At 39.3% G+C, this 17,677-nt stretch overlaps 1 protein-coding gene and 1 pseudogene across 4 annotated transcripts; both read right to left on the bottom strand.

The window, feature by feature from the left end:
- Positions 1 to 688: 688 nt before the first annotated feature.
- On the bottom strand, positions 689 to 10,139 carry LOC111565655 (trifunctional purine biosynthetic protein adenosine-3-like; annotated as a pseudogene).
- Positions 10,140 to 12,737: 2,598 nt separating this feature from the next.
- On the bottom strand, positions 12,738 to 17,260 carry LOC111565649 (uncharacterized). Of its 4 annotated transcripts, none has more exons than XM_023265824.3 (6): positions 17,138 to 17,260; positions 15,697 to 15,977; positions 15,527 to 15,577; positions 13,912 to 14,178; positions 13,689 to 13,841; positions 12,738 to 13,164 (listed from the first exon to the last, which is right to left on the bottom strand). In XM_023265824.3, exons 2-6 carry the CDS (start codon positions 15,962 to 15,964, stop codon positions 13,001 to 13,003), a joined length of 903 nt encoding a protein of 300 aa, XP_023121592.1. In that variant the 5' UTR covers positions 15,965 to 15,977; positions 17,138 to 17,260; the 3' UTR covers positions 12,738 to 13,000. The 4 variants fall into 4 exon arrangements, with proteins under 4 accessions (XP_023121592.1, XP_023121593.1, XP_023121594.1 ...); XM_023265825.3 differs by having other exon boundaries at positions 17,141 to 17,217; XM_023265826.3 differs by having other exon boundaries at positions 17,097 to 17,144.
- Between the last annotated feature and the right edge of the window lie 417 nt (positions 17,261 to 17,677).

The raw sequence follows: 17,677 nt of genomic DNA, 5'->3' as shown, positions 1-17,677 counted from the left end.
AATGTCAGTCCCCAGCAATAATCTCAAAAAAGAAACGCATTAATCCACCATGTTTTCCTCAGAAAACTCTGACCTCATGTATTATATGTGATTTTATCTACTGTATATGATTACCAGCACTTACTGCTAAGAAAAGTCTCCATTTTCTTATATTTGGTGGCAGTTTTGTTCATCACTTGCAGTTTACTAAATCTACAGGAGCATTCTTTCTAGTAAAAATATAGATTTTAAGTGGAATTTAAGTTTCAGTTGAACAAGGTCTTGACTTCTACTCTGCATTTCTGTAATATTTTTGTACTGATGTTTTAGAAATGTTTAGAATAAAGAATCAAAATCGATAAAGCAGAACCAGAGATATATTTGTTTTCCTATACATCTGTCTTCTCTGTCAAAACCCAATGCCTACATTACCCACAATGCAACAGTTTGCACAATTTGATGTAAATGTGTAATATTTCAATTTCGGGTGAAATATTTTAATTACATGTACAATATTTAACTTTCATGTACAGCGTGGTATTATAATGTGCAGTAATTCATTATCTTATGTAATATTTTACTACATTATAATTTTTTTTAACTTAGAATTACTTCTTTAAAAATACAGACTTTATGACGTTATGACAGTTATTCAAAATGATGGTATAGTTTTATTGTTCGTTTTTACAATCAAAATCAAAACAAAATGGCAAGTACCTAGAAATTATTTACTAATTATCTGAATTTAGTGATTACATTTTTAGATGTGGAAATTATTTACAGTTTCGATCAGGTTTTTTTTTTACAGTTAAGACCTGAATAGGCATTAATTTATCTTTTTTCTTAAAGAAATATCTTTACATGAATGTTTAACAAAACATGGTGTAACAAAGAATAAAATATGACAAAAATGTCAAACTTTTTTACTGTCCAAACTTCCTCTCTGTGGTCAGCTGACTTTACGTTGCTGGTTGGTCATGTGACAAACCAGGAAGCGCCTCATCAGGAAAAACAACTTAAAACACACGACAGTTGACTTTTGAAGATGATTTCATGCACTTCCTGTAAATACAGCAAACGTCAACTATAACACAGTATGTGAACGTTTCTATTTGTGTTAGTTTGTGTTTGTTTTCTGGCGATTTGTCAGTATTTTGTCCTGTAACAGAGCTCACTAACCCTAATCCTACCCTTTTCCACCAAGAAGAACCAGGTGCTAGTTCAGCGCTGGTGCTTAGTTGGTTCATACCTCGCAACTCCTAAGAACCGGTTTGCTTTTCCATTGGCAAGGAGTCAAGTTAGAGCCACGTCATTGCGTCACTGTAAAACGTCAGTACGCCACTGCATACGTGCAAACACAACAGGGATGCCTCTGAGTGAACAGAGTGGGAATATTCATGAGAACCATCTGTGGCTTAAAGAACAACCACAAAATCAAATCTATGCGTTGGACATGAATATTTCAAAATTAATACAACAAGAAGGATGGCTTTAGATTTACACCACACAGGCAAGAGTCCTGCTATAAATAAAGAACAGACTTTTCAAAAGCCAAGCCACCTTTCCAGATTTCTTTAAGTATTTTCATCTCACCTAAATCCACCGGCAGCTCCTGGGGCATCACCTGGGGGATGTTCTCCAGAAGCACCCCACCAGTGATGTGAGCGAAGGCTTTGACAGATCCACAGGATCCTGAGCAGGAGCAGGCGACTGTTGATCTTTGTTGGAGTCAGAAAAACCTCCCCTGAAAGTAGAGCTACAGTCAAATGATTTCAGTTGCTGTTTAAACAACTGAAAATTATCAGTAAAATGTCAAAAAGTAAAATGAAAAAAATTTTTTTCTTTCCTGAGTAACAAATCATCCTGATAACATCCCAAAGATTTTAAGTTCACAATAAAAAGTCCTTACATTAGAGAAGCTGGAACTGGGGACTATGTTTTTGTTTTGTTTAATGGAAAACAATGAATATTCTTTGTTTGCTACCAAACTTCACATCCTATTTTCAAAAAACAGTCCAGCTTTTCAGTCACAGCTCATCTTTTTGTTTGAAAAAGCATACTGTGATGAGTTTGAAGACTATTTAATTTATATAAACTGTCCTTGAAGATGGACAGACGGCCGGCTAATACCTTTCTAGGCATCATCACGCTTTTAGAAATAAAATTCAAATGTTAAATTCTTCTAATAATCTTTTCCTGTCCTGATCTACCTGTTATAACGTGTTCCTGATGCATTCTTGTTTTTCAAGAACTGTGTAGTTCAGGTGGCCATTTCTTGACTTAATCCAAGTTACACAGTACAAAAGAAGTTAGAATACATCTGTCCAACATCACTTAAAGGTCAAATGGTTCAAAGTTACATCACCTCTTTATAACGGCACTATGTCTGAGCTGACAAGCAGAATATTTCCTTTTATGAACCATCGGATGCAAATACTTCAGAAAGACTGTTGGAAATAAAGTAGAAACTCAATGCAACAAACATGAATACAAGCTACCAAGACCTGTTACCACTGAAACTAAATTGTGTACAGTTGTTTATTTTTAAGCATCCTCACTACAAGAACATGGTTATTACTGTAACAGACTATGTTTACACCCTGCTTTTTATAAAACACGCTGCTGCTAAACTGCATTTCACTGTACTCTGTTCAATGTCAGGGAAGTTGAATGTAATCTAATAAAAGTCTACAGGCTCTGAATCTGTACTGAGTCACTGTGGTGCTTTAACTGAATGCTAACACCTTGCTAACATTTTATAATTAGCACTAAACACAAATAAGGCTGATGGGAATGTCATGTTTGCAAAACTCTGCCGTCTGCTGGACCAGGAAGTGGAAAAAATTCATTACCTATTGAGTTGTTTAACTATCTTGACAGTAAAATGTGTAAACGTGTCATCATAAAATAGTGGAGTTAGTTTACAGAACATACATGTATTGTATTTTTTTGTACATCCTCCAACTGGACAGTAAAAACTGATGAGACAACTGCGCTTAGGTTTATCCCTTGCGTTGAACATCAGAGGGCGTAGTCCGCTTATTATACAGATTTATGGACACGTGGAAACAAGGTGGGTTTTAGTTGCCAACATGGAACTACCCACCTGCCCTTGTTGCTACAAAATTAAACAGCAAAAGGCTCCAGCTGGTGGCACAGCCAGATACTACAGCTACATATACATTTAAGTGTTTATTATCTAGGAAAAAGGTGTTAGCAAATACTAAACATGACATGACTCAGGTAATGGTTACCCAGCAGAGCACATCCAGCCTTCTCACAGGCCTTTGCGATGCCGCTGACCACTGAGGCGGCTACATCGATGTCCAGCCTGACGCAGGTAAAGTCACGGAGGAAGAAGAGCGGCTCGACAGCCTGAGCGAGAACATCGTTCACACACATGGCCACCAGGTCCTGCCAAGACCGTCAAGCTGCCTGCAGGCCTGGGCGATCTGATGAAGAAAGAAATCATTTTTTAAGCAAAACTCTTGCAGTTGGGACACTTTCTGGCCCCAAATTTTTAAACAGTGACAACAAATTACTGATTGAAAAAAATCACAATGTTTAACAGAGGGAGGATTACTGTTTATCACCTAACATATCCTCTTAATTACCTAAATGTTTAGATTCAATGAACTGAAATTGCACCTTCAGCTTGGTCCCAACTCCATCTGTCCCAAATCCTGCAGCCTTCAGGTCAAACAGCCCAGCAAAGCCCCCGAGCTCTGCACTACACCCTGATGAAAACAAAAAAACTCTTCACTCTTGCTTTCACTTAATGCTTCATTTACTCTTTCTAATTTAACTCTGTTTACATTGCAGCTGCTGAATTTATCTAAACAAAACAGACATAAAAATCACAGCATTGACGACCGCGGTTACTGAAAACGCTGCAATTTGTTTCCTAATGAGAAAAAAGTTTCAGTCAGCAGCTTGAACAACAAAACACTGTCTGTTGGATTCAAGAAAATAGGATTAAAGGTTCCTCCAGGTGCTGTTTATGTCTGACACACAAGCATCTCATCAGGATTTAGGTTTACAAGACATTATTTCATGCTCAGGCTTTAGTTTTTGACATGAGAATACAGTTACCGGGGCGGGATGTTGCCTTCGCCAGAGGTTTGATCATGTCCACGTTTGTCTGCAGCTAATAGGAAAGACGCTTCAAATCAGCAGGAAATCCGTAGTTGTGGATTTGTGTGTTAAATTAATAGAATTATTTTCTTAAAAAGTAGGACACATACAGGACCAAAGAGAAATTTATTACTCTAATTTCATTGCTCTACATCAGAGCTACTCAACTTCACATTGCTCACAGAAAAATATCTCTGTTTGCGTGGGTCACAGTCTAAAAATGAATAATTTAATACAACTGAATTATATAAAAGACATTTAAATAATTAAGGTAATATTCAAAAAAAAATTTTAAGTCGCATGTAGCAATTATCATTTTGAACTACTGTGCTTATATATATATTTTTTAGATGTGTAAATATCTGGATATACTTTTTTAGTCTTTATTTTTATCCCTACTGTCATTTTTTTCTTCTTTCTATAGTTATCTTATTATTCTCTTTCCTTATTCCTAGGGTGACACCAATGGCTGAATCCAAATTCCCTTTATTATTAAAGCTGACTCTGATTGTAAACACAGCTGTTTTGGTGATCTATGTTTTTTTTTTTTTGAGCCATGAGGTATAACGAAATGAAATTAAACAACTTATGTGTCATTCCAGAATTGGAGGACATTTTGCGTCCCATTCATCAAATTTCAGATAATCCATGTACAAAATACTAAAACATGCAGCTGTTGTGTGAAGTTACTTGTCCTGAGACCAAATCTAAAAAAATAGGAGAAAAGAATGTTTTAAAATAGTTTTTAAAATACCAAATAAGTCTGGAGTTCCCCCTAAAATGATATTTTTCTCATCCCACCCCTGATAACTAAATTGAATCTCAAATAAAACAGTCAAAATGAAATTTAAATCTCCCTTGTTTGGTATTATTTTTTCATTGATGTCTCTTGCAATTGTGGGAACATTTTTTTAAATGAACATCACATATTTTAAATAAGTATTATGCATGGAATGTGTGTCCCACAACCACCCTGTAAGCAGAACCTTTCTTAGCTGGTAGAAGAACAAAACAGTGAATCACATGATATGCTGGAATTTAAATTCTTTTTACTTTTTTCCATCAGTAGGTTTGTCCTCTTGGTCAGCAGTAACAGCTAGCTAAATATCTACCTAGCTTCTGCTCCTGAGAAAAAGCTAACATTAGCATGGATTAGCAACCCTGTTACTGGGGGGTTAGCAAACAAATAAAACATGGAATAAAATGGCACCAGTGATGTGTAAGCTGAGTCAGTCAAGCTTTTGATAGTTTATTACATATTTTTTGATGAATATGTAGCAGAAAATAGAAAAAGAGAAGGTTTATTTTTCAAAAATGTTGAAGCCCAAATGTCCTACCATTCTGGAATGATCCATTGCTGTGCATTATTCACAGCAATTGTGCATGGCGACGCTGGAGATTAGCACTTTCTGAAATGGACTGTTTCTGGCAAAGAAGGTACACTGGCTTGTTATTTACCTCCACAAACGCAAATTCTTCCTCCCACGATTGCTGAAATGTCCTGAGTTCATCGCATACAACTAACGTTTAACTTTGCCCGGCAGCCATGAACTCTACGGCGATTAGACTTCTTTTGAGTTTTAATAGCGGTTAGCAAACAACCTCTTGGTGCATTACCGCCACCAACTGGTACAGTCCCACAATTGCAACACTGACCTGCCTGTTGTCCGTTGGTCAAACATATCTCCCTCTGGCGTCAGCATTTCATAAACTATTTTGTCCTCATTAAAAGTAGAAATATATATTTACTGCTAACAATAATGGTAAGTATCCATCAACTGAAAATAGCCCGCTTGATGGGCGGGTCACTAGTGGGCCACTAGGTGGTGACGTGACAGATGCGTTGGACCAACATGGCGGCTCGGTTGCAAACTTTCTGATCACGAAAACAGTTCAGCAAAAAGTATTTCTGAAAGCGCTGGAGGCAAGAAATAAGCTCAAAACAGTTATATATTACACGGGTTATAATGGGATTTGAAAGACATGTTGTGTTTGTAAAAATCGTCCAAATCACAGTATTTAACCGAACCACAAATGTAAAAAGAGAGAACTTTCACCTTTCCCACTACCCTTGAACAACTCAACTGTGATGTGCCTTTCTGTTGGAAAACGTACCTAAACCCGACCAAAAGCTGAACCAAAAATTCATGGTATTTCATCAAAATCACTCATCAAAAAAACATTTTCACTCAAAACCTTTTGATCATCTTTGCTTTGCCCTTCCATTGATGTTGGAATAAACTTCTTATTTCTTCTCTTCTGCCTTCATCATTTCCTCCTTCATAAACTATTAAATATAAAGCTTTTTACACAGTTCCATTTACTAAATAGCCGATTGTTCCACATTTTTACTTGTTGGTGCTTCTTATTTTTCTAAAACCCAACTACAATTTATGTCCCATTTAAAAATTTGCCAAAAATTTAAAATTTATTCCGGGGATTTTTCAGCTGAACTGCAGGCAGTGTTTATACAGAGCAGATAAGAGACAACTAATTAAAAAGAATCACCTTCATAATCATCAAGTCACCATTTTATACAGTATCAGTAACACTGATGGGCACTGAAACAACATTTTCTCAATTTTTGTAAAATAAATAAAGAACTAAACAAAGCCAGCTTTTTCTTTATGGTGTCTCTACTTCTACTAATGATTCTGTTTTCATAGAGGTACAGAGTTTTATATTGCAGTGGAAACACTGAGTAAAAATGAACAGTTACTAAAAAAAAATCTCCAAAAACAGCTAAAGGTTCAGAGTTCTAACCACAAAACTGAGTTATCACCAGCAGATAAGAGTTCTATACTGTCAATAATCTGAAATAAAAGGGGTCAGAAATGACAGATACAACATTAAGAGAGCTTTTATATGTTGTTATTCTTATGAATAAAAATATGAATATTACAAATGCAGTTAACAAATATTTGTTACATCTTTTACCACAGAGATGAGGAGACTGGTGAGGAAACAGAAAGATGTTGTTTATTTTGTTAAGGCAACTGCAATTCATCACCAAGAGAAAATACGTTTAAAGACCATTTTATTAAAATCCACCTCAGATTCCTGAGTGTTACTTTTAAAACATGTGTTAATTATTTTCTGTTTCACAAAGTGGAAAAGGAAAACCCACTTATAAATGTTGTATCTGCAGCTTCTGACCAGGATGTATGTTGATAACAGAATACTTTAAGTTTGAAAATGAAACACATCCTCAAGAACATTGAATTTAAAATTTTTTGAAGAGTGTAAAAGGTTTATATTTGTCCAATTCCTAAAGAAGACATACAAAATAAAGTGACTTCAGCACAGTATCATGGTTTGAAGGTTAGATCTGGTTCTTTATCATGACAGAGCTGCACATCACAGATGAGTTGACAGTCTGATGATTATTTCTGTTTTCATTGTTTCTGACAGTAAAGAATGACTGTACCTGTGATCTGGACTCCTTTCTGGTAGGAACCGGGGTAACCGGCGCTGGCCATCACCACAGTAACTGCAGAGCTGTCCTGGTGCCACACGGGGGCGCTGGAGGCCAGTTTACCACTCATGGTGTTCAGGATGGCCTCGTACAGGTCGCTCTGCAGCAGCGGCAGCAGCACCAGCACCTGGGAAGCAGCAGCAGTGAGGAGCAGCGTTTAATGTGACATGGAGGAGATTCAGAGGCAGCAGACAGGAAGTGAAACTCACCTGACACTCTGGATCTCCAAAGCGACAGTTGAACTCCAGAACCTTTGGTCCCTGATTGGTCAGCATCAGCCCTGCATACAGCACACCTGAACAACAACAACAGAAAGATGTGGAATTGAGCACCTTAATTACAGATTCTGAAAGACTCAAAAGAAAAGAAAGGCAACACTTGCCCACATAAGGAGTTCCCTCCTCCCTCATCCCGTCCACAGTCTTCTGAAGAACCGACTCTCTGATCTGCTGCAGCAGCTCCTGACTCACCTGAACAGCATTAAAGACCAACACAAGCATCACTTTGTGTTCATTACTGAGCACTAAAAACCTTTTCCCTTGACTCTGGTACCTGTGGGGTGGGGCAGTAGGCTCCCATACCGCCGGTGTTTGGCCCCTGATCACCATCCTGGAGCCGCTTGTGATCCTGTGCTGGAGGCATCGGCGCCACCGAGTGGCCGTCACTGAAGCACAGGCACTACAAAACCAGAATAAATAATCCGTTTGGATGAAAAAATCACGCTTGAAAGTGATCCTGGAGCACTTCAGTGAAAAAGTTCCACTCACAGACACCTCCTCTCCCTCCAGAAGCTCCTCCACCACCACCTCCTCCCCTGCAGATCCAAACGCTCGGTCCTGCAACGCACAAACACCGCAAACTGTTGACACTGAAGAATGTAATTACCTCCGAAACATCCTTCAAGAGATGAATATATCACAACCAGATATTATTCTGCAGAATAACCAGGTGACTCAGCGCCTGAGGCAGCAGAGGAGCTTTAAAGTCAGACTGTGTGAGTGAGAGAAGAACAGCGTTTAAATGCCTCTGCAGCGACTGTTTCTTCTGGGAAGATCCAGAGAGGAGACAGAGGTTTACATGAGCAAGGCAGACTAAAGATTAGAAAAATTAATAACTGCCAAAAACATAGAATTCATTTATGGAATAAAATGGAATGTGTGAACAAGCGGCAACTTCTGTGACTGAAAACTGAAGCCAAAGCTGCAGTTCCTCAAAGTGTAAAAGGTTAAAGTGAACATGTTCAGTCAATAAATAAATAAATTAAAGATCTTCTGTCATGTATTATTCCATTACTATTCTGGATGTTTTAGGTTTTTGCTGTGGTATCATTTCAGTATCAAAATCACTAGTTCCATCCAGTTTACTGCTCAACACTGCTTCTGAAAACATCTCCAGTGTTGGAGAGAGTGCAGCCAAACAGTGCAGCTGCTAAAACCACAACAATGAAGTGAAAGGTGCTAAAATGCTCCATAAAGCTGAGGGGAAGTGCAGAGTCGATAACAAGGCCCTGCGAGTTCATCACTATGAACCCTTTCTCAGTGGGCAGAAATAGCTGAATATTCATGAAGGATGCCAGTCATTTATCTATTTTCAATAAAATTTTGGCCAAGTACTGTTGGACCTTTACCCCATTCCTTGCCAGTGTTCAGCCCAAGATTAATGATTAACCAGAGAAATGTTTAATAACCTCGTACCTTCATAATGTCCATCACAGCCCGACAGGCCTCGTCTTGATCTCGGGCCACAATGACTCCCTTCCCCGCTGCCAGACCGCTGGCCTTCACCACCAGAGCTGGGAAGTCGGCCCTGATGAACCCAAAATAAAGAAATAAACTCAAATATTTGCAGGAAGAACAAACATCTTTTCACAGACAAACACATCTGGAGCAGATGCTGCAATGCTGTTACAGAGCATGAAATGTTTCTTTTGTGGACCATTTAACATTGGCAGTGCAGACTGTTGTTTGGGAATGGGTTTGGGATCCATATGGATGAAGGCTGTCAGAATATGGCAGCTGCCGTTCTGCCCAAAAATGACTTTCAGCGAGTACAAAGAACTTTCTCTTTTTGCCTGCAAAGGTTCTGGCTGTTTATGTTGGATCTGTGTCTTTCAGGGTGCTCTCATAGGAGAAGCAGTTATTACATCTTCGATCATTAACTCATGAAACCATCTGAGAAACCAAACTTCAGTGAAGATTTCAGTTCTGTGTGTTTAATGGCTCTGAAAACAAAAGTTTCTACAAAAAGTGAGCAGGACAACAGTGTTAAACTCTGACTCTACTGAAGTGTGTCTGTTGGAGTTATGTGGGACCACCAGCACCCGCTCTGCCATGACACCTGAACGAGGAAAAAATACCTGAAACCAGCCACACACAGCAGCCAGCGCTTCCAGCTCGCCTTTTATCGTCTGTGGAGCTTAATTGCATGCAAGGACTGACCTATAACTGAGCTGGGAGGAAGCGCTGACCTTTTCTCAGGCCTGGGGTCTTATATTATCTAACAAGGATCCAATCAACTAGAACAAAAACACGAGTCAACAATTACATGCCATCGTCACCAGCAGCTCATTTGCATTGAAAAACAAAACCATTACCGGGGCTGACATACAGTAAACTGCACAGCTTCAGCCTCCCTGTCTGCATACGAGGAGATCATGCTTGTTTCTTTTGCAGTTTAATTCACTGTTTGCATGTGTAACATCAAAAATATGCACATTTTAGAGCTGCAAAGAATCCTGTTAAGACCTTTGCTGTTTTTCTGATGATTTTTGCTACTATCTTAAGTGGTGGTGAGTTAACAGCTAACTGTATTTACGTGGATTTTGGAAAACAATGCCCCTCATGACACATTTGGATCAATATAATCACATCACTGATAGAAAATCCTGAATGATTTGAGGCTTATTTTGTTCTGGATTTACAGCACTATTTCAGAAAGTAGTTTGTACAAAGCAGCTGAAGCTAATAGAAGTGTTCGGTCTGCAGGATGCTGATATAAAAGAGGCTAAAAAGAGTTTTCTTTGCAGTACAAGTCAAACAAACCTGGGTCAGAGTTCAAACCATCCCAATCCGCACAGACCTGAAACCTATTACTAGCAGGGTTGTGCAACTGTCTAAAAGCTGCCTCGAACATTAACTTGGATGAGATGCAGGACAAAGTGTTGCACTGTTTAGTGCACGTTTGTTAATATATGCACATTTAAGAAACTGAAATAACAAAACTGTGACTTTTTTTCTAAAACAAATGACTCAAACCAGCAACTGAATATTTAACTCACTAAACCTAATTGATTAATCATTGCAGCTGTACATCTTTCAACTGACTTTAAAGTGGCATTATTGAGCTTTTTGCATTTTCCTCTTATCAATAAACTCCACTGCCTTTCTGGAGAATGTAGCTAAAGCTTTTTATTTACTTCGCTGTGATTTAAAGATGTCACTGAAAGCATTTAAAGATGCTCAAAGCATTTAGAACATGCATTTCTTGCTCAATTTAAAGACATTAACATGCATTTTCCCCGATAAACTAGACTGATTTGTGTGTGCAGGCAAGTAAAACACGAGTGAGATGCATTAATTCTACTTTTCCACTCAAAAAAAAAATCATATAGCTCTTGTGGTGACATTAACACATCAAACCATAGAGGAGGGAACAGCTAGCATGACATGAATTTTTTTTTCTATTATTTTCCGCACATTATATTTGTCAATACCCTTGACAAATTTATGCAGAAAACCATGAAATTCCAGAAGGTTCGCATACTTTTTCTTGACACTGTAACACAATGATGCACACAGAGAAGCTGAATGTCGACAAACGCTACACAAAGTTAGCTAAAAGTGCGACATAGCATTTACAAAGATGGTAATTCGTCGATGTGTCTGTTTCTTACCTTTATCTGAGGCACAAATTAATTTGGGAAAGCTTTTTTAGGGATTCTTCAACTTCCTTTTAGTGTAACTTTCAAGTGCATCATGGGAATTGTAGTTAATTAGCCACCAGTCTGTGTCTTTAAGCTAGCTGCCTGGGAAGAAAACTCTTTCATGTTGACAATAAAATATCTTTCGTGTTTCTTTATCTTTCTCTTTAAAACGCAAAAAAAAAAAAAAAAAAAAGAAATGCTCTATTAGATCCAAGTCAGGTGACATACTTTCCCAGATTATAGTTCAGACTTTTTCTTCTTTAGAAACTGTTCTGTGCTTTGAATGGTTCTCATGCTGGAATATTCCTCATCTTCAAAGCTTCTGCAGACTCACCAGCTTAAAACTCGATGTACAAAACCACTTGCACTCATGCGGCCACATATTATCCAACTCCACCTCTGTGCTTTACTGTCAGGACTATGCATTCACTGTGGTGGACCTGACCAGTTTCACGTCAAACACGAAACCATCCCAGCCAAATCTACCTTGGTCTCATCTAACAAAGAACATGCTCCCAATCTTCACCAGGATTCTTGCTGTCCACACTCAATTCTAAAAGTAGCACAATCTGAAGAGTCGTTTCAAGAGGATGCAGGTCTCAAATTCTGATTTTTAAATTCCTCTTGCAATTGATTTGCCATGTGAAGCCATGATGGAGACATGCAGAGAGACACAGTTGAGTCCAGTGTTCACAGACTGTTTCACAACCATTTTCCAGCAATTAGCGTAATTGAAAAACACAAATATACTCAGTTTTGTTGTACTAAGTTTCATCTATTTTAAATAGTCTTTCCAAAGGATTTATTTTTGATTGTTCAGAAGGGACACTCTAGTGTTCAGTTTAGCAATAAAGCAAATCAAAATGGTGATACAGTTTTGAATCGCTTCACATTTACTGCACTGAGGTATACTTACTTCTAATGTATACTGTAACTTCATAAGAGCTCTGATATATCAGCTGGAGCTCTGCCATTTATTACTTTTGATAGAAATCAATACTCTCCGAGAGATAATCCTAAAGTACACGGGAAGGCAGTTTAAAGTGGCCAAAGAGGGACAGATCGGATCGGCTTTTTTAACTCCTTGCAAAAGTTCGAAGAAGGTTCTTCTGCAGCTTAGACGCTGCATTAACAAGGACTGACTTCATTTTGAAATCTAACTTTGCGCCTCTGAAATTTTTCTGACTTGATGAGGGTGGAAAAAACACAAAGATACAAACACAAAAGTCATCGACAAATTCATTTATGGCTTAAAATATGATTCTATATCAGTGCTGGTACATAAAAATGAACAGCTTCTCAAAGTCGTGACAGATCATTAGGCAGCCACTGTCTGTATTGTTCCACTGTGTTGCGGTTGATGTGTTTTCATCCTGCTTCACTGCTCTTCAGTGTGAGCTTGGATTAATATCTGCTGATTCCAGTGAAGTTTCATTTCTTTTATCATAAGTCTTCTAGCTTCAAGTCTCAGTTCCATGTGTGGCAGTGCTTCACAACAAAGGAAGATCAGGAGCACCGAGGAGTTCTTGTCCCAACTCTGACTGTCGTAAGGCGAAGAGCGTGACGCCTGAACTGTACGCTGCAGGGATTGTAATGTGCGTCAACTTGGGTCGATCCGATTCCTGTTCTTCTTGAGTCATCTGCCTCACTTGACCTGAAGATAACAAGAAGAACAATATAAACTTCAACTACAGTCAAGTACAAAATGTAAAGGAAACAAACTGGCTTATTCCATTTCAAATCATCAGGGCCTTCTGCTCAACACCTCCGATTTTCTTGAAACTTTCTTTTATCACAAACTTAGAAGGAGATTATTTCTTTTAAAAAATACCCCATCAACCCACTTTTTGACACAGCACTGGTGGGCCTGACCTCCAACAACAAGGAGGCGGACTATGTCATGGAGATCACCTCAGCCTCCTCCTGAATGTCAGCAAGACCAAAGAGCTGATTGTGGACTAGAACAAGAAGCAGCAGAGGGCATAGCACCCACTCTGGATCAGCAGGACAGAGGTAGAAAGAGTGGAGAGCTTCAAGTACATGAGAGTTAACATCATGCAGAACCTGACATGGTCCTGTCACATCAACACCCTGGTGAAGAAAGCTTGGCAGCGTCTCAGGCTGAACCTGAGACGGTACACTCAATAGACAATCAACTTGCAAATACTGACCACTCACCTTCAACATCCAGAGCTTTCCACCGAGGGTCCGACTGACTCTCGGAGAGGTCGGTCAGACAGCAGTCAGGTGTTAATCGCTGCATCACGTCTTCTCGACGAATCAGCAGCACAGATTCACTGCAGAGTCGCTGGTGCACCTCCGCCTCGCTTACTGCAACACAAAATCACTTGTGATTCTCCTGAACAGCACAAAGGGCAGCTGTTCTCTGGTTTTTACTCACCTACATCTAAAGGGTTGGTCATAAAAACAGCATTAGGCGCGACTCCGAATATGAGCTGATGGTGCCAGGCGTCGGGAACCTCCTCGCCGTCGGGAACAGCCAGCTGCATGTTCATGGTCGCCACGGGGACGGCGCCTTTTCGGATCCAGCCCGCGAGCCAGGCGACCAGTCGGACCCGCCGGCGAGGGTGAAGGTGGAAGAAGCGACCCACGACCTTCCCTTTACTGGCTTCCTCTGCTCCCTGGATGAGCTGAGCATGAGTCGCACCTCCAGTGTCGAAAAACACAGTCTGACATTTATTCTATTTGACTTCTAACATTTAAATCAATGCATGTTTCTGTTCCACTCAGAACCTCATGCGTGCCATGACAGCTTGGGCTAAATGCCTGAAATGTCAGTGTAAAAACTGGGTAACAGAGCTGAAAAAGTCAATTACAGTCTCTCCACTGAGAGACATAAAACTCTTTGTCTAATTCGAGAGGGTACTTTTGAGTTTGCCTGGTTGGCGGTGCAGCCAGCTGTCACGCTGACAGAAAACAGCTCTTATGGGTTCAAGAAGCTGCGGAGCTTCATTCAGCGAGGACGTTAAAGCCTCAGCTAGCATCTGTGACACCTGAAATATTAGTGTCTGTGGAGCGAAACGAAGATATGCATCTATATGAAGCCGTGCTTTATGTATTAATATTTCATCAGCTGAAATGTCCCAGAACAGTTTGCCAGAGAAGGACTTTAGAGCTCATGCCAACTGTTTAGAGTGGAATATCTGCCAGCGTAGTGGCTTTTTAAGTAGCCTGCATTGACACAAATTGAATGCGTAACTTCGGAGCAGCTATAAATATTCTTACAGCCTGGTACAAAACCAGTTTTGGCGTCCTGGAGGCGAATTTTGATACAACTCAACTGAAATTATATTTAATTAGGACAGTCCATGGCCCATGTCAGCTCCACTAACACTCCTCCTCACTCATTTTTAGATTAACCAGGAGGTGAGCGGTCATGCACTGTCAAGATGTCCTATACAGTGTCTACAAAAAGTATTCAACCCTCGGAGAAATTTTCCTTTTTCTTTTTTTTTTATTGCTTTCCAACAGTAAATCATGGTCAATATAAACTGGCTTGTTTGACAGAACATTTTCCCTATAAAAAGACTCTTTCATGTCAAAGTGAACTAGATTCTAATAATGTCAGTATTGAGTTTATGTAGGTAATATTCACTTTACGCTCTATCTTTAACTACTGTAACTGTCTGGTTCGGTTCTGCGACCAAATCAGACGTGAGGAGAATGCAACGGACAATCGTGACTGCTAAGAGAATCATTGGTGCCCCCTGCCCTCCCACCAGGACCTGTACTCTTCTAGGATGAGGAAAAGGGCAGGAAAAATTCTCAGAAAGACTCCTGTTTCAATACCAATGCAATATTCAATACATATACAATATTCGACCTCATGTGCAACACCTTTATAATGCAATACCTTAATAACAATGTGCAATTTATTTATTTATTTAGACTTTCCCAGATTTAGATTTGTATATTCATTCTTTTACTGTCTGTTCTTGTTGCTGAGTACTGCAACTCTATACACCATGTCAAATTCCTTGTGTGTGCAAACTCACTTGGCTTTAAAGGCTTTTCTGATTCCTTTACAAGTCTTCCAGGACCTGTTGCTGAGAAACATCCCGACATCATGATGCTGCATCTCTCCCTCCACATTTTCTCTCTATATTTATACTGTTAACTGTCAGATCAGGGATCAAGCTGCAGGTTTACAATTCAAGTCATTTACCGGCTTCGCTCCTGGACAGCAGGTAGTCGGGCAGCGGCGACTCGTTCCTCCTCAGGCGAGTCTGGACGCAGCGGTCGGTCTCCTCCGGGGAAACGTCCACGCCGAGGGCTTTCAGGACGTCCACCACCGCTGTAGCCCCGCAGGCCGATGCTCCGATTTGCAGCGTCTGCCTCTCCAGAGCCTCCTGGATGGACCACAGCATGGCTTCATCCTCAGCTCCTGGTTCCTCCTCATGACCGCCCTGGACCTGATCACACCCAGCCTCCATGTGGGAGCCTCATCTGGTAGGACAGATCAGATTAAAACTTCAATATATATAGTGTATCAAGACTTAAATGGCCAAATATCTACAAGAAGTAAAAGTCGTAACAAGGTTTCTGTAGGAGAACTTAGGGAAGGATCATTATCGGTTCTTGCCCAGGACATACCATTTGAACTACTGTTCAAAAGGATCAGTTAGAAATGTCCTTATTTTCGAAAGCAGTTATTTTCAATGAACATAACACTAAATTAATCAGAAATTGCTGGTTAATACAGTCTAGACATTGTTAATGTGGTAAATGACTATTCTAATTGGAAACAACTGATTTTTAATGGATTATCTCCATAGGGGTACAGAGGAACATTTCCAGCAACTATCACTCCTGTGTTTTAATGCTACATTGTGTTAGCTAATAGTGTTGAAAGGTGCACTGATGATTAGAAAACCCTTGTGCAATTATGTTAGCACTTAAATAAAAGTGTGAGTTTTCATGGAAAACATGAATTTGTCTGTGACTGAAAACTTTTAAAAGGTAGTGTACATTTAGAGCCCAAAGTTGTTCATCAAACATTGATTTATCATGAATTTCTATTTGACCAATAAGTTTTTTCTACCTACAAATGACAGAAACAACTGACAAAAAAATGTACATTTGAGCCATTTCATATATTTTGGGTGCAATTTGACTCAGAATTCAATATCCCAAACTATTCAACTATTATTGAACTTATCACAATTTAAAAAAAAAAAACAAGTAGCCTCTCTACCTTAAATATTCTTGGTAATTTCTACCACAACAGTCGCTAATCTACTAACTAATCCACTATAAACAGAAAACAGCTGATGCAGGGGTTCTCTCGTCTAGCTTGATTGCTGTGGGGGCAAATAAAGGCTTTGCCACCGATTACTGAATATTTCTGGACGTGAATAACCCAAGAAATATTTGAAATTCACCATATCTATCCGTAATACAGTCTTGCTGTCTTGTCACTTGTTTTAGTCATTTCCAACCACAACAAACCTACTGATCAATGACAAAATTCATTATAAATCATAATTCTTCTGCTTTTAAAACCTTCTCACTGTAAATTCCTTATTTCTGATGTTTTTAGCTGCACCAGTGCTTCAATTCACGCACATGTTTGCCTGAACGCGGATATAAAAACAGATTTTTCTCACCACCTCCGAAAGTAACAGACGGTAGACGCCTGCAACGATCCAGAACGCGCATGCGCAGATTACGCGTGGTTTGTTCTTCGCTCTTTGCTGCAGCACTGAGACACAAACAGACAACCAGCCCCCCTGCTGGCCGCTTTTAGCAGCTGCAGCCAACATTTACCTGACAAGACTGCAGTCTGGATTGATTTCAAATGAATTTTATGGCTGAATAAAATACAAATTGTCACAGATATTGTCAAAACACAGTGAAGCCCAACGCAGATGGCAGCACTAATGAGTTTTCTTGCAGTTTGTCATGCAATGATTTGAACCACTTTTGTTGCAATGGTTTTATTACTTTCTGTTTTTTAATTGACTCATTTGTTTGTAATTAGTTTTAATGGTTTTATTTTTGTGATGTTGTGCAGCTCTTTGGCCAACGTTCCATTGTATTTAAATGTGTTGTGCAAACAAAATGACTTCATTATCTCGGCACATGTATCCAATTTAGTTCAGGCACAAACGTGGAGAACACAATTATTTTTTTTTTAAAAAACAGTT

This window comes from Amphiprion ocellaris, chromosome 24 (genome assembly GCF_022539595.1).
Source record: "Amphiprion ocellaris isolate individual 3 ecotype Okinawa chromosome 24, ASM2253959v1, whole genome shotgun sequence".
NCBI lineage: Eukaryota > Metazoa > Chordata > Actinopteri > Pomacentridae > Amphiprion > Amphiprion ocellaris.
This window is presented reverse-complemented; position numbering and strand designations above follow the sequence as displayed.